General features: G+C 43.4%; 1 protein-coding gene and 1 pseudogene across 2 annotated transcripts; one reads left to right on the forward strand and one right to left on the reverse strand.

Moving 5' to 3' along the window:
• Positions 1 to 491: 491 nt before the first annotated feature.
• LOC307179549 (uncharacterized protein) lies at positions 492 to 11,393 on the forward strand (the record flags this gene model as incomplete). Its single annotated transcript, XM_079908844.1, has 4 exons — positions 492 to 549; positions 659 to 720; positions 2,933 to 3,059; positions 9,574 to 11,393. The coding sequence occupies exons 2-4, from the start codon at positions 688 to 690 to the stop codon at positions 11,391 to 11,393; spliced, it is 1,980 nt and encodes a 659-aa protein (XP_079764970.1). The 5' UTR covers positions 492 to 549; positions 659 to 687.
• A 603-nt stretch (positions 11,394 to 11,996) lies between these two features.
• Positions 11,997 to 12,871, reverse strand: LOC307178507 (U6 snRNA-associated Sm-like protein LSm3; annotated as a pseudogene). The gene is made up of 2 exons: positions 12,863 to 12,871; positions 11,997 to 12,280 (listed from the first exon to the last, which is right to left on the reverse strand). The product of its transcript is annotated as a U6 snRNA-associated Sm-like protein LSm3 (transcript).
• Positions 12,872 to 25,893: the final 13,022 nt, after the last annotated feature.

A 25,893-nucleotide genomic window follows, 5' to 3' on the forward strand; every position in this document is an offset into this window, starting at 1 on the left:
CTTCAGTTTCCATTGGCTCCATTATTTGTCTAAATGACTCTGCAATAGTATGTACATTTGGATTAATGGATTTGAGAGCATCTCGAAAGATACTCTTCGACTCTGGGAACACGCTGAGCTTCACAGAGCCTGAAATAACGTCTCCAAACACTTGGGTGATCAGCTACAGATAGTATTCCTCAAACATCTGAGTGCACTCTCTTTAAGAAGAGGCAATGCCCGTCCTCCGTCTCTGGACTTTGGTTGGTTTTCCTAGCGGTAAGTCCTCGCGGTGTAGATTTGGCTTTTCTCCAAGATGTCAGAGTTGTAACCTTCTGGACCTACGCTTGTGGATCTGTGGGAAATGCATTACCCAGACGGATGTGCGATGGGTGGCTGCGAAGATGAGCCAATTAAGGCAAGAGAAGCCGGGTTTTCCTGGGACGCATTAGCGTCAGGGCGGGACTTCCGGCCGCCTCGTTGTGGACGTCATTTTGAATGTGCTTGAGCGTTTTCACAATTCGAAAGCTTCGGTTACCGGTGCTGGGAAGAGGTGACGAGACTGAGAAGGTACCTGCTGCACAGAGGCGGGTCTGAGGCTCGGCGACGCCACCTGGGGGCCCTGAACCAGGCCCGGGAGAGTGACCGCCGTGCCAGCGTCTCGTTTCCTCTCCCGCAGCTCCGGCCCCGCTCCGCCCACAGAGTCCGATGGCGGCAGTAGCGCCGAGGGACCCGCGTCAGGTAAACACTCGTCCTCCGGCCACTCATCGCCCTCACCCCACCAGACACTAAAGCCCCCAGTGTGGGGCCCCTGTTCACGTGCCTGCAGCCCAGGCCCCGGTGTCCAGGACGGTGAGGCGGCCGTGGGTGGGGCCTTGTTTCTTCTGACAGTGTGCTGGCGCGTGGCAGAGGGTCACAGGCGGAGGGACCGGGACCGTCACGAGCAGAGGTTTGGAGGTCTGACTGACCAGGGACTGAGGCAATTCTCGATTGTTTCTGCTAGGAACAAGATGCTGCTGCCCAGAGTTAAGCTTGCAGCGTTGCTGCATGAAAAGCTGGCCGTTTATGAGACTTCCCTGGCCGTCCAGTGGTTACGACAACGTGCTCTCACTGCTAAGGGCGGGTTTCAATCCCCGGTCGGGGAACTAAGATCCCACAAGCCGCATGGTGTGGCAAAAAAAAAAAAAAAAAGTTGGCCGTTTATTACACAGGTGATATAGGGTTGACTCGCAGGTGGGAAGCGATCTCACCCAGACCAAAATAGGCTTCCTCTGGCTGCAAAGAATAGAACAAATCAGGGGGGTAAGGGAGGAGACAGGAAGCACAGACGGATTAATATCAATAGCCTAGGTGGGTGCTGATGGACCACAGTGACTGTCTTGGATATGCGAGAAGTGGTTGAATTCTGGATCAATTTTTTGAGAAGGGTCAAACCAAATTGTGGGTGTTGCTGGTGCCAAGAGAAAGGAAGTAGTGAGGGATGACCCTAGGGGTGTTGGTCCTAGTAGACGAAAGGATGGAAGGCCCATCAACTGGATGGGGACGTTAGCAGCAGGTTAATTATTCTTGGGAATGTTATAAGTTTGTTTTGGCGCTGTTAAGAGTCTGAGATGTTTCAGAGAAGAGTGAGTGTAGGCAACAAGTGGGCAGCTGGACATGCAGGTCTGGAAAACTGGGGAAGGTGTTCAGGAATGGAAACTTTAGAAAGTGATGGCCATTGTGTGGACTAGGGTGGAGCTGTGGATCACATTTAGGAGGGGACTACAGGTTATAGGGGCCATGTTATTAGTAGGTCAGAAAGATTGGTGTGTGCTGAGGAGTGGTTCTCTGGCTCAGGGCCTGATTGGGTTGCTGGGCATTGCAAACCCAAGTGAGGTAGAGAAGTGGCAGTGGGAACGGTATGGGAGAGAGTTTGATCTGGCGGGAGGCCGAGGCTTCCATGGGATGAGTGGACAAGTGACGGTTGAGGAGACTTAGGAGTAATTGAGACAAGAAGGCAGTGAGACTGGGTCTGTTGCTTATTTAGTATTACTACTATGTGGCTTCTCCAGAATTTTGTAGTGAGCTTTGACGGGGTGTGGGACGTTTGAGGCTTGCTAGTGGATATGGTCTGCAGCAAATGTCGTCATTTGTGGGTCACTGTGCCTGGCAGGGAGGCTTTTAGGACTGATTTTTTTTTTTTTTACAGAGGTTGAGTGGAGAGAGAGAGGAGTGTTGTGGCTGCTGAAAGGACAGAACTGGCAGTAAGAAAGTTGAAGAGAGTTGAGGGAATATGAAATTCACATGTGGCTCTGGGTGGCTAATACTGAAGCAAAGATTAGAGGCAGTTGGGGAGATCTTCTAAGCAGCATTTGTGACTTACTCTGGTGTTGGATCCATCAGAGGACTGGGATTGTACCAAATCCTGTCTGAATTTCTTAAGCCCCCTCTGGATGCCAAGCGCCAAATGTGTGGGTATGTTCAGGGAGAATTCTATGGTGTGGTGCAGGGATGTGGCAGTGCTGTGGAAGCGCAACTCTAGGGTCTGAAATTGTGAGAGAAATATCATCTACAGAATGATGTGCACATGGAAAGGAAGTGTGAGCTGATGGCCCCCAGGCCCTGGTTTTGAGGATTTACAGGTAAAGCATAAGCTTACATTTGGCTGTGTCTCAATTCCCACAATTTGAGAGATTCCAGGGGAATTCCTTGGCTGGAGGGAAGGGATATTACCGGCCAAGCCCAGAGCTTAGATGGCATCTGGGTGCACCCTCACTGCCAGTTACTGCTGAGGGCTGAACACAGTGATAAAACGGGATGATGAAGAGAGAGCAGGCATCAGTGACACCAGGGCCTGGTATCTCCTCTGAGGTGGGGAGCTCCAGTGGAGGATGGGAATGGCATAGGTGTGTGGGGAGATGTGTTGTGATTTCTCAGAGAATGTGCAAGGTTTCATCTGTCCCCTTTGTGACAGGTTGGTGTGACCTTTGAAGACATTGCCGTGTACTTCTCCTGGGAGGAATGGAGACTCCTTGATGAGGCTCAGATACGCCTGTACCTTGATGTGATGCTGGAGAACTACGCACTTATATCCTCAGTGGGTAAGACCCTCCCCCTCCCCAGTGACATGGGCTAGGGTCTGTATTCTGCCTCACCGCCCCCAGAAAGTGCTCTGTGCTGCATGTTGTGTAGGCACTGCTTGCTTCCCCATTGTTCTGGGTAGTTGTGGTCGTTAAGGCTGGGGTGTTTGCACTACCGTCTTTTCTCCCCTACAGCCCTAATTCCTGCTGTACCAAACCCTCATAGGGAAGGATTTGAGGTCAGTAGTCTTGCAGTAAGTCTTGCAGTAAGTCTTGCAGTAAGTCTTGCAGTAAGGCTTGCTTGCCCTTTCACTGGATGGGTCAGTGTGTCCAGGTCCATGCAGTTTCTGTGGCCACTCCTGTATCTGATAATTTCTTGTGCCTGCCTGTTTATGGAATTGCAGCCATTGTCATGGTGACTACGTACATGGACTACTATTGAACTCTATCCTATATAGTTCTTTTTGTGATGTTTAGACTTCTATCCATTTCATCCTGCCCCAACTTTATCGAGATATAATTGACAAAATTTCTGTATTTAATATATATAATGTGATGATTTGATATACATATATATTATGAAATAATTACCATTGTGAAGTTAATCAACACACCTATCACCTGACATAATTACTTTTCTATGTGTGCGTGTGTGAGAACACCTAGGATCTACTCTTTTAGCAGATTTCAAGTGTACAATACAGTGTTAATAAATAACTATAGTGGACTTCCCTGGTGGCACAGTGGTTAAGAATCTGCCTGACAATGCAGGGGACCTGAGTTCAAGCCCTGGTCCAGGAAGATCCCATATGTCGTGGAGAACTAAGCCTGTGTGCCACAACTACTGAGCCTGTGCTCTAGAGCCCACAAGCCATAATTACTGAGTCCACATGCTGCAACTACTGAAACCCATTCTCCACAACAAGAGAAGCCACTGCAATGAGAAGCCCGTGCACTGCGATGAAGAGTAACCCCTGCTCCCTGTAACTAAATCCCACACACAGCAAGAAGACCCAATGCAGCCAAAAAAAAAAATTAATTAATTAAGAAAAAATAATAAATAAATAAATAACTATAGTCACTATGCTATACATTCGATCCTTAGAACTTACTCATAACTGAAAGTGTTTTTGACCAACATCTCCCCATTTCTTTAACCCTCAATATCTGGCATTCTGCTTTATGTTTCTCTAAGTTTTACTTTTTTTAAGACTCTCTATATAAGTAATATACAGTATTTGTCTTTCTCTCTGTGGCTTATTTCACTTAGCATAATGTTCTCTAGGTTCATCCTTGTTGCAAGTTGCAGTTTTTCCTTTTTCATGGCTAAGTATTTCTGCACACATATGCATGGGAAAGTTGGTGCGTGTGTCTATGTGTATATCATATTTTCTGTATCATTTCATCCCCTGATGAACACCTTATAGTGTTTCCATATCTTGACTCTTCTGAATAATGCTGCAATATTATATATGTATATGTATATGTATGTATATATATATATGTACGTGCATGTATTTCATGGAGATACTGGTTTTGTTCCTGTTGGCCATCTGTATGTCTTTTGGAAAGATGTCTATTCAGCTCCTCTGCCCATTTTTTAATTGGGTTGTTTTGGTTTTGTTATTGTTGAGTTGTGTGAATTCTTTATATATTTTGGATAGTAACCCGTTATTACATATATCACTTGCAGATACCTTCTCCCATTAAATAAGGTGTCTTTTTTTTGGACAGGGAGTGGGGGGGTGGTTTGCTGCATGGCATGCAGGATCTTAGTTCCCCAACCAAGGATCGAACCCATGCCCCTTGCAGTGGAAAGGCAGTCTTAACCACTGGACTGCCAGGGAAGTCCCAGGATGTCTTTTCATTTTATTGATGGTTTCCTTTGCTGTGCAGAAGCTTTTTGGTTTGATGTAATCCCATTTGTTGATTTTTTCCTTTGTTTCCTTTCCCTGAAGAGACATATCTAGAAAGTTATTGATTAGTAAGACCGATGTCAAAGAGTGTGCTGCCTGTGTTTTCTTCTGGGAGTTTTATGGTTTCAGATATTACATTCAAGTCTTTAATTCTTTTTGAGTTGACTTTTGTGTATGCTGTGAGATAGAGGTCTAGTTTAATTTCTTTGCATGTGACTGTCCAGTTTTCCCAACACCATTTATTGAAGACCTTTCTCCATTGTATGGTTTTTGCTCCTTTATCAATCTTAATTGTCCACATATCTGTGGGTTTATTTTTGGGTTCCCAATTCTGTTTCTTTTGATCTATATATATGTTTTTCTGACAATACCATGCTGTTTTGATTACTATGGCTTTGTAATATAGTTTGAAATCAGGGGTTGTGATACCTATAGCTTTGTTTATGTTGTTTGGGGGGTTTTTTGTTTGTTTTTTAGTGTTTGTTTATTTCTCTGGGCCATGTAGTGTGTCTTGTTGGATCTTGGTTCCTGGACCAGGGATTGAACCCGGGCCACTGCAGTGAAAATGCTTAGTCCTAACCACTGGATTGCCAGGGAATTCCCCTAGCTTTTTTTTTTTGTTGTTGTTGTTGTTTTGTGGTACGTGGGTCTCTCACTGTTGTGGCCTCTCCTGTTGCAGAGCACAGGCTCCAGACGCACAGGCTCAGTGGCCATGGCTCACGGGCCCAGCTGCTCTGCGGCATGTGGGATCTTCCTGGACCGGGGCATGAATCTGTGTCCCCTGCATCGGCAGGTGGACTCTCAACCACTGCGCCACCAGGGAAGCCCTGTTTTTGTTTTTTTTTAAATCTCAGGTTGCTTTGGCTATTTGTGATCTTTTGTGGTTTTATATAAATTGTAGAATTTTTTGTTTTATTTCTGTGAAAAATGTCATTGGGGTTTCAATAGGGATTGCATTCAATCTGAGATTTCTTTAGGTAATATGGACATTTTATTTTATTTATTTTTATAAATTTATTTTTTATGGGATTTCAATAGGGATTGCATTCAATCTGTAAATTGCTTTAGGTAATATGGACATTTTATTTTATTTAGTGTTTTTTTTTAATTTTTTTTTCATTTTCACTGTGTTGGGTCTTCACTGCTCACAGCCTTTCTATAGTTGTGGCAATCGGAGGCTACTCTTCATTTCAGTATGTGGGCTTCTCATTGCAGTGGCTTCTCTTGCTGCAGAGCACAGGCTCTAGGTGTGTGGGCTTCAGTAGTTGTGGCATGTGGGCTCAGTAGTTGTGGCTCACAGGCTCTAGAGCACAGGCTCAGTAGTTGTGGTTCACGGGCTTAGTTGCTCCACGGCATGTGGGATCTTCCCGGACCAGGGATCGAACCTCTGTTCCCTGCAGTGGCAGGCGGATTCTCAACCACTGCACCACCAGGGAAGCCCCTATTTAGTTTTTATAAATTTATTTTTTATTTATTATTATTATGATTATTTTGGCTGCGTTGGGTCTTCTTGCTGCACGCAGGCTTTCTCTACTTGCGGCGATTGGGGCTACTCTTCATTGCTGTGCATGGGCTTCTTATTGTGGTGGCTTCTCTTGTTACGGAGCACAGGCTCTAGGTGTGTGGACTTCAGTAGTTGTGGCATGCGGGCTCAGTAGTTGTGGCTCATGAGCTCTAGAGCACAGGCTCAGTAGTTGTGGCACACTGGCTTAGTTGCTCCGTGGCAAGTGGGATCTTCCTGGACCAGGGCTCAAACCCATGTCCCCTGCATTGGCAGGCGGAGTCTTAACCACTGTGCCACCAGGGAAGTCCCAATATGGACTTTTTTTTTAAGGGTAGATTTATTTATTTATTTAGGCTGCGCCAGGTCTTAGTTTTGGCATGCGGACTCTTAGTTGTGGCATGCATGTGGGATCTAGTTCCCCGACCAGGGATTGAACCCAGACCCGCTGCATTGGGAGCTCAGAGTCTTACCCACTGGACCCCCAGGGAAGTCCCTAATATGGACCTTTTAACAATGTTAATTCATCCAATCAATGAGCGTTAAATGTCTTTCCATTTGTTTGAAAAGATTTCTTTTACAATCTTTCAATAATGTCTTATAGTTTTCATTGTACAGGTCTTTATCCATAGTTAAGTTTATACCTATGTATTTTATTCTTTTTGTTGCCATTTAAGTGAGATTGTTTTCTTAATTCCTTTTTTTTGCTAGCTCATTGCTCGAGTTTAGACATTCAACTGAGTTTTGTATGTTGATTTTGTACTCTGCAACTTTATTTGTTGATTATTTCTAATAGTTTTTTGGTAGAGTCTTTAAAGTTTTCTATGTGTAAAATTATGTTATCTGCAAATAGTGAAAATTTTACATATTCCTTTCCACTTTAGATGCCTTTTGTTTTTCTTGCCTTACTGCTCTGGCTAGGACTTCCAATACTATGTTGAAGAAGAGTGGAGATAGTGGACATCCTTTTTTTGTTCCTGATTTTAGAGGGATAGCTTTTGACTTTTCACCATTGAGTTTGATGTCAGCTGAGGGGTTTTTCATATATGGCCTTTATTATGTTGAGGTATGTTCCTTCTTTATGCAATTCTTTCAGAGTTTTTAATCATAAATGGGTGATGAATCTTGCCAGATACATTTTCTGTATCTATTGAGATGATAATACGGTTTTAATCCTTCATTTTGTTAATGTGATGTATCACATTGATTGATTTGTAGATGTCGAACCATCCTTGCATCCCTGGAATAATCATGTTGTACAATCCTTTTAATGTTGTATTTAGTTTGCTAATACTTTGTTCAGTATTTTTGCATCTGTGTTCATCAGAGATGTCCTATAATTTTCTTTTTTTGTGTTGTCTTTTTCTGTTTTTGGTATCAGGTGATGTTAGCCTAGTAAAATGAGTTAGGAAGCATTCCTTTTTCTTCAGTATTTTGGAAGAGTTTGAAAAGGATAGGTATTTAATCTTCTTTGAGTGTTTGGTAGACGTCAACTGTGAAGCCAAGATTTTTATTTTTCTATAAATGCCTACATTAGCTATTTATTTATCTAAATTTCCCTTTTTGAACTGCTTTTGCTGTGTCCCATAAGTTTTGGTACTTTGTGTTTCTGTTTTCATTTGTCTTAAGGTGTTCTTTGGTTTCTTCTGAGACCTATTGTTTTTTCATGATTGTGTGTTTAATTTACACATATTTGTGAATTTCCCCACTTTCCTCGTGTTACTGATTTCTTGTTTCATACCATTGTCATCAGCAAAGATACGTTGTATTATTTCAATCTCCTTAAATTTGTTAGATCTGGTTTTATAACCTATAACATATGATTGCTCTAGGGAATGTTCTTTTGTTGTTGTTTGTTTGGGTTATTTTTATTTTTTAGGGAGTGTTCTGTGTGCACTTGAGAACGTGTATTCTGCTGCATTTGGATGATATGTTTTGTATATGTCCATTTGATCTAAAGTATAGTTCCAGTCCAAAGTTTTCTTTTTTTTCTTGTTGAATTTCTGTCTGGATGATCTACCTGTTGTTGAAAGGAGAATATTGAAGTCCCTTATTGTGTTCCTGTCTATTTTTGCCTTCAGATTGGTTAATATTTGATTCATATATTTTTGTGCTCCAATGTTAGTTGCATATACACTTACCATTGTTATAGTCTCTTGATGAATTAACTCCTTTATCATTATATCATGATATACCTCTTTGTCTGTTGTGGCAGATTTTCACTTAATGTTCATTTTGTCTGACATAAGTATAGCTACTCTCGCTGGCTTTTGGTTTTCCATTTGCATGAAATGTCTTTATGTTGCCTTCACTTTCAGCCTATGTGTGTCCTTAATGCTGAAGTGAGTCTCTTTGGCAATGTATGATTGAGTCTTGTTCTTTTATCAATTTGGCTGCTGGGGTATTTTTGTTTTATTTTTTGTTTTTGGCCATGCCACATGGCATGTGGAATCTTAGTTCCCCTACCAGGGATCAAACACACGCCCCTTGCAGTGGAAGCATGGAGTCTTAACCACTGGACTGCTAGGGAAGTCCTTGCTGCTGTTTTCTTTTTATTTTTAAATTTATTTATTTATTTATTTATTATTTATGGCTGCATTGGGTCTTCATTGCTGCGCATGGGCTTTCTCTAGTTGTGGCGAGTGGGTGCTAGACTTCATGCGGTGCACGGGCTTCTCATTGCGGTGGCTTCTCTTATTGCAGAGCATGGGTTCAAGGTGCATGGGCTTCAGTAGTTGCAGCATGTGGGCTCAGTAGTTGTGGCATGCGGGCTCAGTAGTTGTGGCACATGGGCTCAGTGGTTGTGGCTCATGGGCTCTAGAGCACGGCCTCATTAGTTGTGGTACATGGGCTTAGTTGCTCTGCGGCAAGTGCGATCTTCCTGGACCAGGGCTTGAACCCGTGTCCCCTGCGTTGGCAGGCGGATTCTTAACCACTGTACCACCAGGTAAGTCCCCTTGCTGCTGTTTTTGAATTGTAGAATTTTGTAAGGACTTACTGTTGCCATCTTTTTAATTGTTTTCTGGCTGTTTTGTAGTTGAGACAGATGCACATCTGTGATGAGCTTGACCCTTCCCTATAGTCGACATGCACTTGACCAGCATCTCTTTCTGTTCAGGTTGCTGCTGTGGAGCAGAGGATGCAGAGGCACCTTTTGAACAGATCGCTTCTCTAGGAATGTCACAGGCTAGGACTCCCAAGGCAGCTTTGTGTTCCCAGAAGACGCACCCCTGTGAGATGTGTGGTCCAGTCTTGAGAAATGTTTTCCACTTGGCTGAGGATCAGGAAACACAACACAGCCAGAAACTGTTGAGGTGTGGGGCATGCGTGAAACTATTTTATTTTAGTGCAAACTTTAAACAGCACCAAAGGCAGCACATGGGAGAGAAAACTCTCAGAAGCAGTGTGGATGAGGCCTTGTTTGTGAAGAGCTGCAGGTTCCATGTGTCACAGAAGCCATTTACCTGTAGGGAGTTTGAAAAGGACTTCCTGACTATTGTGGGACATCTGCAGCAACAGGCCTCTTGTACTGTCGAGAAGCCAAACACAATCACCCAGTGCGAGTCAACTTCACAAGGCAGGAGAGGTCATCACACCTGGGGAGAATGCAAGAAAGCCCTCAGCCTCAAACACACACTTGTTCAGGACCAGTGGGTCCACACTGGAAGACCTTGTTTTGTGTGCAGTGAGTGTGGGAAAACATTCAGGTACAAATCCTCATTTGTTGTACACCAGAGAGTCCACGCTGGAGAAAGGCTTCATGTGTGTGGTGAATTTGGAAAATCCTTTAGGCAGAGCTCAACCGTCAGTCAACATCAAAGCATTCATTCTGCGGCAAGGCAGTACAAGTGCAGCAAATGTGGGAAATCCTTACCCTACAAATCTATCCTCATTTCTCCCCACACATGGCACAATGGAGAAAACAGTTACGTGTGCAGTGAATGTTCAAAATCTTTTACCTCTAGCTCAGCCCTCACTTATCATCAGAGATCTCACACAGGAGAAAGGCCTTATGAGTGTAGTGACTGTGGGAAATCTTTTATCTCTAGGCCTGCCCTCAGATACCATCAGAGATCTCACACAGGAGAAAGGCCTTATGAGTGCAGTGAATGTGGGAAGTCTTTTACCACTAGCTCTAACCTTCATTATCATCAAAGAGTTCACACTGGAGAAAGGCCTTATGAGTGCAGTGAATGTGGGAAATCTTTTAACAATAGGTGGGTTCTCATTCAACACCAGAGAGTTCACACAGGAGAAAGGCCTTATGAATGTAGTGAGTGTGGGAAGTTGTTTAAATATGGATCCCAATTGAATCAACACCAGAAAGCTCACACTGGTGAAAAGCCTTTTAAGTGCACTGAATGTGGGAAATCTTTTAACAATAGGTGGACACTCATTCAACACTGGAGAGTTCACACAGGAGAAAGGCCTTTTGAGTGCAGTGAATGTGGGAAATCCTTTAATCGGAGAAATAACCTCATTTTACACCAGAGAATTCATACAGGAGAAAGGCCTTATGTGTGCAATGAATGTGGGAAATCTTTTACCTTCAGCTCCAGCCTTCGTTACCATCAGAGAGCTCACACTGGAGAAAGACCTTATGAGTGCAGTGAATGTGGGAAATCTTTTATCTCTAGGTCTGACCTCCATTATCATCAGAGAGTTCATTCTGGAGAAAGACCTTATGAGTGTAGCGAATGTGGGAAATCCTTTATCCAAAGAAATAACCTCATAATACACCAGAGAATTCACACAGGAGAAAGGCCTTATGAGTGCAGTGAATGTGGTAAATCTTTTACCTGTAGTTCCACTCTCCATTATCATCAGAGGGTTCACACTGGAGAAAGGCCTTATGTGTGCAGTGCATGTGGGAAGTCTTTTATTACCACTTCCAAACTGCGTTGTCATCAGAGAGGTCACAGTGGAGAAAGGCCTTAAGAGTGCAGTGAATGTGGGAAACCTTTTACAGTATGTCTTATACGAACTAACAAGTTCTGTTCCGCGAGTGAGTTTGTAAGTCCAATTTGTTCTTAAGTTCAACAGAGTTAGCCTAGGTACCCAACTAACACAATGGGCTATATAGTACTGTACTGTAATAGGTTTATAATACTTTTCGCACAAATAGTACATAAAAAACAAACAAAAAATAAAACGTTTTTAATCATACTTTACAGTACCCTGAAAAGTACAATAGTACCAGCTCCATCACCATTGCTTTTTTTTTTTAAATCAAAAAAAAGGAAACAATTCAGTTTAAAGAAAGAAACCCAGAAATTGTCTGAAAAAAGAGTGGGGCAAATGAACTCCTGAAAAAGTTCTGCATCTTGGTGATCACATTTATTGGAAGGGTTGGAGAAAATTAAACTGCCATTTAGCCTAAGAATTTGTGAGTTATCTGAAAATCAACTTATTTCAAGAGTGGAAGAATTCTTGTTTTTTTCTTAAATCAAACTGTATGCCAGTTTCTCTTTTGAATATCTTCTACATTTAAAGAGGCAATTATACAAAATCTCATTTTCCACACAGGATAAATTCTTTGTTTCAGCTAACTCTCAATGGCGGGGCAACTAGGACAACACCATCTCCCCGGAAAAAGAGCATTGGAATATTCCATTTTGTTGATTTATATATTTCTTCATATGTTTGTTCATCAATTTCTATAGTTGTCACAGTTTCTTCCACATCTCCCAATATCATATTTTAATGTAACCTCCCTCGAAGCTCTGTGTTGTTTCTCATTTTCACTCATCCAGGCTGAGCCTGATGAGATCCAGGAGCTCTTCTACAGTGTTCGTAGTTTGTTACTGGTCCACATCGTCCAAAATCTTTCACATCACCTCTGCTTTTATGCTTGTTTCTGGACATCCTGGACTTGAAATAAAGATACTGTACTAGTCTATACAGTACTGTTCAGTAAGTACGCAAAAGCACAAGCACTTGTAGAGGATACACACATGTTAAAATGTACACCAGACACATGAACTAACTCATGTGATTGGACATGAGAACGCATGTTCGCATTTTGAAAGCTCACTACTTGAAGGTTCGTATGTAGGGGACTTACTGTATAGGAAAATGTAACCTCTTTCAATACCAGAGAGTTCACACTGCACAATGGCATAGATGGGCAGGATATGTGCAGTTTCAGTGGTCAGTATAAGGGCAGTGGAGGAAACTATCTGAGGAGCCATCTCTCTGAATTGACTCTCATACATCTGAGCATGCACAGTGGGGAGAATCCCTGGTTATGTGGGAAGGCCATTTTATCTCTACCGGCCAGCAGGCCTACAAAGTGTGCATCAGTCACCAACCCAGTTTGCTCAGGGAAGCTGACTCTGTCCCCCACTGTGTTAGCCAAGTTAGGAGTCACCTGAGCCCTAGGGGATATTTCCCTCCTCTTTGATTACCTTAGGCATGGACCTGACCCAATGTTGTTCCATAGAACATCATTTGAGTTTTCTGGCAGCATTCAAACAAAGACTACAATTTTCAGGGACATGTTGGTGTCACGTGATACTTGTGATGTGTCTTTCCAGCTTGCAAGTCACACACTCTAGAACTCTTGGCCACATATTGCCTTGACTTGAATAATAACTAAGGCCTTTAAGTCCTCATTAACTTGGGGAGTTCTATTCTGGTGTAGGGTAGTTTATAAACTAGTACAAATTTGTGCTCTACAGGCATGAATGGGAGAAGAAGTTTTTATGGGTCTCATGCTGTGCCTGAGGAGGGACAGCAAGATGGCAGAAAACAACTTGACAATTTTTACCAAATTTGCATTGCTGCATAGAGCCTCCTAGGAAAGACTGCTGGGCTTTCTCTTCCTCATTTGAGGCCTGTATCCTATGTTTTTTATGAGTCTTGGATGACTCTAAGGAGGGGGACATGTGAGAATCTTAACAGTGTTTCTGAGAGCCACATGATTTTTTTCTCTTACTCAAGGTAGATATCACAGAGTATCCCAGCACTGTTGAGGGGATATTTTCCCCAGGTCTACAAAGATCCACATTCCCTGATGGCCACAAGTCACTGGGCTAGTCTCACTTGTTATAAGACTGTTGGTTCCAAGGGAAACCGTAATAGGTACGGAAACTCTACTTTAGTAGGTAGTGGAGGAGTCTGCAGCCAGCTAAATGAAATGTTCCTCTTCTAAAAGTGTAGCCAGAAATGTTTCTGTGACCAGAGGATCTGTGTGTACACAAATCTTGGGACCTCTAGGCATGCTTATCTTGTGTAGCTGAGGACATTGTCAGAAATTAATCAGGTTTTGTGGATTGCTGTAGCCTCTCGGTGATGTTCGCCTCAAGGCCCTTACTGTGCAGGGAAGAAAAAACAGAAAAGGGGATTCATATTCTGAGGATGTGGCTCTCTTGACTGATGCAGCACTCCTCTTGACTTGGGTGGAGACGTTCATTGCTCCCTATATTTGCTGCTACTGAGACAAGACTGGCCTTCCAGAGGGCATGAGGAGAGAGATGCTGGAGTCAATACAGCATTGCCCAACCTATTTCCCATAAAGAGTGGGACATAGATAGTTTTCTTCTTTTTTAGCTTGAGCTAATTTTTAAAGCTTTATAAAGATATAATTTACATGTACTCAACAGCTTATATTTAAAGTGTACAGTTTGATAGGTTTTGACATAGGTATGAACCTCTGAAAACATCATCCTATTCCCGATAATGACCATATCTGTCATTTACTTCATGTCTTTTTATAATCTCTTCTTACCTCCTTTCCAGCTTCTCCAGGTAACCATTGGTTTACTTTCCCTTACAATAGATAACCTTTGCATCTTCTTGTATTTATATGCTTGGAAAAATAAGCTGTTTATTTTTTTCTGATTTCCTTCATGCTTTGTAATTACTTTCAGATATGGGTAGCTCATCTCTCTCTTTTTTTTCCTGAGTAATATTCTTATCCTTGGATATACCACTGTTGATTTACTTATCCATCTATTTGTGGGTGTTTAGGTTATTTCTAGGTTGTGACTATTGGAAATAAACCTGTTACAAACATTTGTGTCAGTTTATATGGATGTGTGTCTCTTTGATCTTGTGTCAGTAACTTAAAGTGGAGTGTCTGAGTCACAGGGTAGATCTAAAGTGACTGTACTTTTTTTGCATATTAACCAGCAGTATGTTAGAGAGTTCCATTTCTTTCACATCCCTGCCAGTGCTTGGTATGGTTAATTTTTATGCCAGCCCTTTTCATAAGTGTATAGTGTTATCTCAGTGTGGTTTTAATTTCAGTTTTCTAATGATTCATGATTTTGAGCATTTTGCAGGTCTTTGCCACCTCTATGTATGTATGTGTATATATATATTAACAAATGTATATGTATATACATATATTTGTGTGTGTGTGTGTGTGTGTGCTGTTTCAGTTCTTGTTATTTGCTTTTTTTTAAAAAAATATGCATTATGGCTGTTTCCCTTTTCATTTACAAATAAGACATCAAAACAACAAAGACATATGTGGAATTTTACTCATTCTTAAATGAAGTGAGTAACATTTGCCATACAGAATAATTGTTTTTAATACAGGTAGGATATACCTGTATTAAGGTAGGATTTTTCCTCAAATTTTCTGTGTTGTGCAAAATGTCATGACCACAAATCCCACACATATTTAAGATCAGTATGTATTATTAACATAATCTCCATCACTTAAGTCGAGGCATTCAGTAATACATTAAATGTAGTCCTGCTTTGTAGTATTTCCCAATTTCTGAAGTGTAAATTCTCCCACCACTCATTTGGAATGTGATCAGAGAAGGAACTGAAAAATTCTACTCAAGGTCCCCCAGGTTTTTTGATGGAAAACTAAACTTAGCATGTGCAGGAGGAGACTTTACAAGGCCAGGCAGACAATAGCTGCGGGGGCTGTGGGCTGGCTGGAGGCTCAGACGCCTCAGAGACATAATTCTGACTGGCCACGGGGGAGGTATGTCCCTGAACACCCTGGGGTGTCAGTGGAAACCCTAGTTGGCCTCACCTTGTTAGTGACAAGGTATCAGAGCAGTCAAACTATCCTGAGTTTCCTCCTCTGACCCCACCGGTTATCTTGCAAGAGATTCTCACCCTCTGAACTCTCCAAAGTTCTTTTCATCTCTACCTTTCTGTAATTGTTGACTGTTTATTTCCAACTGTGTTTACCTTCTATGGGTCTCACCACCTACTTGGATACTATTTCAGACACCTGCACCCCAGGACCACATTCTAGATGCAGGGCCACTGCCTACCTTCACGGTTTAGGCAGTGTTTCATAAGTACTGGGGCTGGGAGTGTGCAGGGCAGGGGTCTAGGGCACGCTTTCTCTGCTCTACACCTTAAGAAGGACCTGGTTACATCTTTTCCTCCAAGATGCACATGTATCAAGTCAGCGGGGACACCTGTGATCTGAGGTTGCATCTCTAAAGAGCGGGAGGAGGAGTACAGGTGTGGTGGTGATGGAGGACCACAGCAGGGAGAGCCATACCCACAATGCTGGGTGGGAAGGCTGGGACAGTGCAGGGACCAAAGGAGACATCTAATATTTGTCTGCCCCATGTGGAGACTCAGGAAGGACCCACTGGGCTTAATCCCTGCTTCTCCCTCTAGAAGCTAATCGCCTAAGGCAGTGTCCTGCCCAGAGTTCTGGTAGATCTGCCCCTGGAGTCCCCTGAGGGATGCAGCAGAGTTCATGGAGATCCACAGGCTCCCCACCCTGCCCAGGAGCACCCCACCATCCACCGCTCGTGCATCTGGTAGGGACACTTAGCCGTCCATGTCCACAGCTTGGGCACACCTTGGTGACAGCATGCAAAAGTTGGGATTCTGACTCTGAGGTGGAAAAGCAGGACTCAGTCTTTGAGTCAAAAATCTCATATTTGGGGACTTCCCTGATGGTGTGGTGGTTAAGAATCCACCTGCCAATGCAGGGGACATGGGTTTGAGCCCTAGTCCGGGAAGATACCACAGCCGTGGAGCAATTAAGCCCGTTGAGAAACTAAGCTCTACTGAGCCTGCGCTCTAGAGCCTGCAAGCCACAACTACTGAGCCTGCATGCCACAACTACTGAAGCCTGCACGCCTAGAGCCCATACTCCACGAGAAGCCACCGCAATGAGAAGCCCGTGCACCACAACGAAGAGTAGCCCCTGCTCGCTGCAATTAGAGAAAGCCCGTATGCAGCAAAGAAGACTCAACGCAGCCGTAAATAAATAAATTTATTTAAAAATCTCATATTTGGTCTCTGGAGCCAACTAGGGACTCACACTCACACTTGATTGGATTATCCAAGATATATTGTTAGGGTAGAAATTAATGTCAGACAAGGAACCACAGAACCAGGAAGTTCAGAGAACACTAAGGAGGATAAATGCTAAAATTCTACTTGTGATATCATTTTCAAATTATAGAAAATCAAAGAAGTCAGGGCAGGGGGATGAGGGAGATCCCTTACCTATAGCAGAACAAAGATAAGAATTAAATTCATCTTCTTAGAAACTGTGCAGGCAAAAAGAGATTTAAGTGAAATAATTGAAGTATTGAAAAAGAAAAAAACCATCAACCTAGAGTTTTGTTCCTGGCAAAATTATCCTTTTATAGTGCAGGGTAAACAAAGCCTTTCTCAAATAAACAAAAATAGGGAATTTGTTGCCATTAAATCTGCAACATTAGTCCATTCTTGTTGTTATAATGAAATACCACAAACTGGGTAATTTATTTAAAAAATAAATAAACATTTATTTCTCACACTTTTGGAGGCTTGGGAAGTCCAAGATCAAGGTGACAGCATGGACGATTCTGTGGTGAGGTCCTGCTTCCTGGTTCATAGCTGACACCTCCTTGCTGTGTGCTCACATGGTAGCAGGAGCTAGGGATCTCTCTGTAGCCTCTTTTATAAAGGCACCATTCATGAGGATTCCATCTCCAGGAATTATTCCTGGTCCAGTAAGATCCCACATGCTGTGGAGCAACTAAGCCCGTGCACAGCAACGAAGACCCAACGCAGCCAAAAATAAATAAATAAGAATTTAAAAGAAGAAATAACAAATATGGTAAATATTAATCCAACTGCATCAATAATCACTTTGATGGGAATGGTCTAAATGCACTAATTAAAAGATTTTCAGGGTGGATTAAAAAGCAAGACCAGGGCTTCCCTGGTGGCACAGTGGTTGAGAGTCCTCCTGCGGATGCAAGGGACACGGGTTCATGCCCCGGTCCGGGAAGATCCCACATGCTGCGAAGCGGCTGGGCCCGTGAGCCATGGCCGCTGAGCCTGCGCGTCCGGAGCCTGTGTTCCGCAACGGGAGAGGCCACGGCAGTGAGACGCCTGTGACCGGCAAAAAAAAAAAAAAAAAGCAAGACCAAACTATATGTTGTCTACAGAAACTATGTAATAATACATCTGTACTGTTTTCAGGTTCTACATTTGTGGTAATTTGTTTCAGGGGCAGTAAGAAATGAATACAGGGATAGGCATGTGAAGAAATGAAATAACTGAGAAAGACAAAGTTAGAGCAAGTTGGAGAGTGCTCACTTTGTGAAGGTTGTGTGTGTGTGAGGTGGTGGCATCAGTGTGGTTAAACTAAACTGTTTTATCTGTTGTGGCTTCATTGTTTAACAGTATTCATTAGCTATCATTGGGCAAAGGTATAATTTTATATTGGGGGAAAATGTTATTTGGTGATCCATTTAGCTAATTGGAAAATATTCAAGTCTTTGTGGTTTACTGAAACACACCCTTGACCTGATTATAAAGATTCTGTAAATGGAGGCATGGGAAGGACACAGCCTCAATACAGCTTATTGCATGAACTTATTCCCAATAAATATTTACAGTGTATGAAATTGTATAAATATGAAGTCATATTCCAAGAATAATATGAGAGTTGGGAGTTAAATAAGCTTTTACATCTCATCATTTTGGTATGCAAATGAATATAAGGTTGTACATTCTCAAGGAGTGGAAATCAATCTGAGGGTTTATGGAGATAAAATATAAAGCAGCTGCATAAAATGTCTGACTCTGTCAGGTAAACTAAAAGATCAAATTGAGTGGTTGTCAGAGCTGGGGAGGGTAGTGGAATGTGACTACCCTCAGAATATCCGTCTTCTTTCTTCCCAGTCATGGTTCTGTACGGACTGTTTTGCTCATAGCCAATCATAATACAACTAAATGCACACACACACTTCCAATGGTTAGCTTCAGGCTACATGCATTTGAATGACAAGTATATAATATATCCAGCTATGCACTGAATCATTTTATGTCTGAATGACTCTATAGTAAAATGGCCATTTAGAACAGTAGATCTGAGAGCATCTCAAATGATTTTTTTTTTCCACGTTGCGCGCCTTGCGGAATCTTAATATCCCGATCAGGGATCAAACCAGCGTCTCCTGCAGTGTTGGCGCTGAGTCCTAACCACTGGAGCACCAGGGAATTCCCTTAAATGATATTTTAATCCTTTGGCAGGTGAGATTCACGAAGTCTAAAATTATTTCTTTTTGCTGCAGTTAACGAGCAAAGCCCTGCCTTTCTTGAGGCCGGATGACCCCCTCACAGCATCCTTCCTGGATCCGCGTGTGACAGGTTCTGGTTGGTCAGGAATGAGAATACCCTTCGCTGCGGCCTCTAGGGCTCTAGGAACTATATTACCCAGAAGAAATTGCAGCAGGTTGAGCCAGTGATAGTTCAGGATAATGGCATTTCCGGGAAAATTCCTCGGCTCTGGGCGGGACTTCCGGCCTCGTCCTAGCGACGGTCATTTTAATTGTCCGGGTCTGTTTTGGCTCTGGGGCGCTGGGTCGGGACCAGGGTAACGAGGTGAGAAAACGTGACAGGAGGCGCTGTCCCCGCGGCACAGAGGCGGGTCTGAAGTTCGGGGACGCCGCCCGGGGTGCCCCGCGCAGGCCCAGGAGAGGGTCCGAAGTGCCCGCGTCCCGCCTGTCCCCGCCCCGCTGCCTCCACAGAGTCCGATGGCGGCGCCGGCGTTGAGGGACCCGCCTCAGGTAAACGCTCGTCCTCTGGGTCCTCACCGCCCTCACCCCATCAGACACTAAAGCCCCGAGTGCGGGGCGCCTTGCTCACGTGCCTGCAGGCCAGGCCGCGGTGTCTAGGACGGTAAGGCGGTCGTCGTTGGGACTCTGTTTCCGACAGTGTGATGCCGCGTGGGAGAGCGTGCCAGGCGGAGGGAACGTCAGGTGCAAAGTCTTGGAGGTCGGACTGAGGCGGGAGGATTCGGGAAACCTAGGATGAGCCTTCCGCTTGCAGGGAACAGAGGGTGTGGTAGAGCGACGTCTGGTTCGGCAGAGAGGTTGTTCCTTTTTCTGAGGGACCTGGAGGCCACGGAGGGTAGTGGATAGAAGAGAGACATATTATGTGTTACGGTTTTAAAAGTTATCACGGACTTTCCTGGTGATCCAGTGGTTAAGACTGTGCACTTCCAATGCAGGGGCGTTGGTGTGATTCCTGGTCGGGGCACGAAGATCCCACATGCTGTGGGGCAAGGCCAAAACAAAAAAAGTAGGAACAGACTGGAATGTGGTTGATGAAGACGTTGAGGCAAAGAGAAGTAGAGCCTTTGTCCAAAGTCAGAGATCTGGTAAGAGTCAGCTCTAAGATTGAAACACAGACGTTAGTAAGTTAACCCCAGGTCCAGGTTCCAGGGCCAGGTGTGGATACAGGGGAGTCCTGCTCACATGGAGCCCAGCCATGGTTGCTTTCCTCTTCCCACAGGTTCCGAAGGTTGAAAAAGCACTTAGGGGGAGGGTGGGAGGGAGACACAAGAGGGAGGAGATACGGAGATATATGTATATGTATAGGTGATTGACTTTGTTATAAATCAGAAACTAACACCATTGTAAAGCAATTATACTCCAATAAAGATTTTTTTTTAAAAAGCACTTAGGGATCCTACACAAGGCAGGAGAGGGTGTCCCAGTCCCTCACTGGTATTGACACCATCTGTAGGTTATCTGGGTATTTTGTCTTGAGACTCTTCCCTAGATACAGTCTCAGCTCTTGGATAGGGGGGCCCTGAGGATATCCCCAAGCCCTGGGTCCTGAGTGCAGGACAAGGATAACATACAGGAGTTCCCATTCCTGACAACCAGTATAAAGTTGTATGGAAGGTTTTCCCAGGAATAGATACCAGCATGTGCAAGTACTTGGAGGTGTGACTGAGCTGGAAACAGGGTACAGCAGGTCTTCATTCTTTTAGTTAAGAACAAAGAGCAAGGGCTTCCCTGGTGGCTCAGTGGTTAAGGATCCGCCTGCCAGTGCAGGGGACTTGGGTTCGAGCCCTGGTCTGGGAAGATCCCACATGCCCAACTAAGCCCATGTGACAAAACTACTGAGCCTGCACTCTACAGCCTGCGTGCCACAACTACTGAAGCCTGCGCGCCTAGAGCCCATTCTCTGCAACAAGGGAAGCCACTGCAATGAGAAGCCCAGGCACCACAACGGAGAGTAGTCCCCACTCGCTGCAACAAGAGAAAGCCCAAGCCCAGCAACAAAGACCCAACGCAGCCAAAAATAAATAAATTTATTTTTTAAAAAAAGAACAAAGAGTAGAGGATCAATAATCAGGCCTGTGATCTGGCTAAGAGCTTCAACATCATTTATGGAGGTAATGAGAGGTTTGGATAAGAGGAAGTAAGTGGTATTAACCAGGTTTTAATAGGCTGCATCTGACTGGAGAGAAAAGACTGTGGAGTTAAGGAGGGCGTCAGGGAGCCCAGGAAGAGCCCAGGTCTGTAATCCAGACCAGTGGTGAAGCCCCAGAGTTTTGGCCATGAAGGTGGGAGACAAGTTTGGATTCTAGATACATTCATTCATTCATTCATTCATTTATTTTTGGCTGTGTTGGGTCTTCATTGTTGCACGCGGGCTTTCTCTAGTTGTGGCAAGCAGGGGCTACTCTTCTTTGAGGTGCACTCTCATTGTGGTGGCTTCTCTTGTTGCAGAGAACGGGCTCTAGGGGCTTGGGCTTCGGTAGTTGCAGAATGCGAGCTCAGTAGTTGTGGTGCACGGGCTCAATTTACGTGGCTTGCGGGCTTTAGAGTGCAGATTCAGTATTTGTGGCATATGGGCCTAGTTGCTCTTCCCGGACCTGGGTTCAAATCCATGTCCCCTGTATTGGCAGGCGGATTCTTAACCACTGTGCCACCAGGGAAGCCCCTCTAGGTACATTTTTAAAGAAGAGCCAAGTAGATTTTTAGTGTTGTTAGGTAAGTTAGAGGTTAGAAATGACTCCAAGATTTTTAGTCCTAGCAGCTGAAGGGATGGATCCTTCATCAAATCGGATATGGCAGTTGTCAGTAGGTTTATGTTTCTTGGGAAAATCAGAAGTTTTGTTTTGGTCCTGATAAGGGTCTGAGATGTTTCAGAGAACAGTGAGTGGAGGCATCAAATGGGCAGCTGGACGCACATTTCTGAAATTTGGGGAGGGGATCAGGATGGAGATTTCCAAAAGTGGTAGCTATTGTAAGGACCAGAGTGAAGCTGTGGATGACATTTCGAAAGTGGAATGCAGGTTAGAGTGGTAATGCTATCAGTGGGTCAGAAGGACTAGGGTGCATGCCGAGGAGTGGTTCTCTTGCTTAGCACCTTGTTGAGGTTCCTGAGTATAACAAACACAGGTGAGAGACAGAATGGCTCTGGATGGTCTGGGAGAGAAGATGATCTGGCAGGTGGCCAAGGCTTCCATGGGATGAATGGGTGCAAAATACATGGTTTGGGAGGCAGAGAAATAATTGAGACAATTTGACAGTGAGGCCAGGGCTCCTGCTAATTCACTACTGTCCAGATTCTCCAGAATCGTGTAGTGAGCCTTGTTGGGGTCTAGAGTGTTTTAGTCTTGCTGGTGGATAAGATTCAGGGTAAACGGGGTCATTTGTGAAAGTCGTTATGCCTGGCAGGGAGATTGTAAGGGCTGGCTTGTGAGGAAGTTTGAGTAGAGAGAGGAGGGTTGTGACTTGTTGAGGGGACAGGCAATCAGACAGTGCATCACAGAAGTAGAAGAATGTCATGGGTGTCTGTAATTCACATGTGGTTCTGAGTGGCTAATATTGAAGCAAGGATCAGAAGCAGGTGGAGAGCCCTTCAAAGCACCATGAGGGGCTTTCCCTGGTATTGGGATTCATCAGAGGTCTGGGATTGAATAGTTTTTGAGTGTCAAGCGGTCTCTGGAAGAAAACTATGGGCCAGGTATATGGTTAAGTCCAGGGAGATACCTGTATTGTAGAGCAGGAAGGTAAGCAGAACTGTGGGAGTGTAAACCTGGAGAATGATGATGTTAGAGAGTGAGAGTCTACAGAATAATATGCACATACACAGGTAATGTGAGCTTATGGCCCTACAGCCCTGGTATTGGGGACTTAATGGTGAAGCATGAGCCCAGGTTTGACCGTGTCTTGTACGTACAGTCTGGGAGACCTCAGGGGTATTGATTGGCAGGAGGGATGGAGCTCTGCTCGCCAGGCCCAGAGCTTATGTGGAAACTATATGTCCCCCTGTCTGTTAATGCTGAGGACTGAACAGTGATTAATGGGACCTGAGGAGAGAGTGAGCGGAGTGGCACCGGGTCCTGGTATCTCCTCTGTGGTGGGGAGCTTGGGAAGAGGATGATAGTAGGGTAGATGTGTGTGGTGATGGACTGTTGGTTCTCAGAGTGTTCATTCTTTCATCTGTCCCCATGTTGACAGGACAGTATGACCTTTGAGGACATTGCCCTGTACCTCTCGTGGGAGGAATGGAGGCTCCTTGATGAGGTTCAGGGCATTTGTACAACGATGTGATGCTGGAAAACTTTGCACTCATATCCTCACTGGGTAAGACTCTCACAGCCTTCCCAGTGACCTGGAGTGAGCTCTGTATTCTGGCTCAACCCCTTTTCTGCGGGGGTGCTCTGTCCTTGTGACACATGGACATCAGGCACTGCTTGTTTCCCCAGCTTTCTGGGTAGTTGCTGTGGTAGGTATGCCTGGGTTGTTCGCACTCCATTCTTCTCTCCCCTGCAACCCCAATATTTGCTGTACCGGATCCTCACAGGGAAGAATTTGAGGTCTGTAGTCCTGCAGTGTGTTTAATGATCTGTACCATCTTGTAACTGAAGGTTTGTGCTTTTCAAGCAACAACTTTCCATGTCTCCCATCCCACAGCCCCTGGCCTTCTACTCTCTGTTTCTATGAGTTCAATGTTTTTTGTTTGTTTTAAACTCTACATATAAGTGATATCATACATTATTTGGCGTAGTATCCGTCTGGTTCATCCATGTTGTCCCACATGGCAGGACTTCCTTTGTTTTTAAGGCTAAATAATATTCAAGGCGTGCATGTGTATGTGTGAGTATATCACACCTTATCCATTCCTACGTGGATGGACACTTAGGTTGTTTCCATGTCTTGTGTATTATTCATAATGTTGCTGCAAACATGAGAGTGCAGGTTATATTTTCCCCATTGGATTTCATTTCTTTTGGCTATATTCCAAGCAGTGGGATTGCTGGATTGTATGATAGTTCTGTTTTGAATTTTTGAGGAACTTCCATACTGTTTATTCATAACACCTCTACCAGATTATCTTGCCAACAAGTGTACAAGGGTTCCCTTATTTCTGTACCTTTACCAACATTTGTCTTCTTGATGATAGCCATCCTAACAGTTATGTAGTAATATCTCATTGTGGTTTGGATTTACATTTCTGTGATGATTAGTGATGAAGAACAATTTTTCTTACACTTGTTAGCCATTTGTATATCATCTTTGGAATAACGTCTAATCAGATCCTCTGCCCATATTTTAATCAGATTATTCTTTTTCTATGAGTATGCTATGTGTTTACAATATCATCCCTGGGGTCTTCCCTGGTGGCACAGTGGTTAAGAATCTGCCTGCCAATGCAAGGGACACGGGTTTGATCCCTGATCCGGGAAGATCCCACGTGCCACGAAGCAACTAAGCCCGTGCCCCACAACTACTGAGCCTGCACTCTAGAACCCACAAGCCACAACTACTGAGCCCACATGCCACAAGTACTGAATCCCACGTGCCTAGAGCCCGTGATTTGCAACAAGAGAAGCCATGACAATGAGAAGCCCCATGCACTGCAACTAGAGAAAGCCCACACACAGCAACAAAGACCCAACACAGCCCAAAAAATAAATACATTAAAAAAAAAAAAAAGATTGCTTTGGCTCTTTGAGGTCATTTGTGGCTCCATATGAACTTTAGGATTCATTCTCTATTTCTGTGAAAAATCTCATTGTAATTTTGATAAGAATTGCATTGAATCCGTATATTGCATTTGGTGGTGTGGACATTGTAACATTATTAATTCTTCCAATACAAGGATGTGGGATATCTTTTCATTTATTTGTGTCTGTTTTATCAGTGTCTTATAGTTTTCAGAGTCCAGAGCTTTTACTTCCTTGTTAAATTTATTCATATGTATTTTATTGTTTTTGATTTTGTAAATACGATTGATTTCTTAATTTATTATTCTGATATTTCATTGTTTACAAAAATGCAACTGATTTTTGTGTATTGATTTTGTATCCTGCAACTTTACTGAATTTGTTTAATAGTTGTAAGTTTTCGGGGGGAGTCTTTAGGATCCTCTACATATAAGATCATGCCTTCTGCAGTAGTTTTACTTTTTTTATGATTTTATTATTATTACTTTTTTCTCTTGACCAAGTGTTCTGGGTAGGCCTTCCAGAACAATATTGAATAGCAATGAGGACAGTGGGCATCTTTGTCTTGTTCCTGGTTTTAGAGGAAAAGCTTTTAGGTTTTAAATTCTGAGTATGATGTTAGCATGGGCTTATTGTTTATGGGTTTATCATATTGAATTATATTCCTTGTACACTTAATTTGTTTAGAATTTTTAATAGGAAAATATGCTCAATTTTGTTAAGTGGTTTTTCTTCATTTATTGAGATGATCGTATGATTTTTATCCTCATTCTCTTAATATGGTGTGTCATGTTTATTGATTTGCATATGAGGAACTATCCTTGTTTCCTGTGGATAAGCCACACTTGATGATAATGTAAGATTCTTGAATATGATGTTGAGTTTAGTTTGCTAGTTTTCTGTTGGGAATTTTTTCCTTCTATGTTCATCAAGGATGTTGGCCTGTAATTTTTTTTTTCTTATAGTTTCCATAACATGCTTTGGTATCAAGGTATATTTCTCGCCTTAGCCTGAGAAAATGAGTTTGGAAATGTTCTTTCAGCGTTTTGGAAGAGTTGAGGAAGGATTGACATTAATTCTTAAAATCACTGGAAGAAATCACCAGTGAATCTGTCTGGTCCTGTGCTTTTCTTTGTTGGGACAGTTTGTTATTATTAATTAATTAATTTTTAAAAATTGAAGTATAGTTTATTTACAGTATTCGTGTCAGAGTAAGACATAGTGATTCAGTATTTTTATAAATTGGGGAAT

The sequence above is a fragment of the Stenella coeruleoalba genome (genome assembly GCF_951394435.1).
Source record: "Stenella coeruleoalba genome assembly, chromosome: 20".
Classification (NCBI taxonomy): domain Eukaryota; kingdom Metazoa; phylum Chordata; class Mammalia; order Artiodactyla; family Delphinidae; genus Stenella; species Stenella coeruleoalba.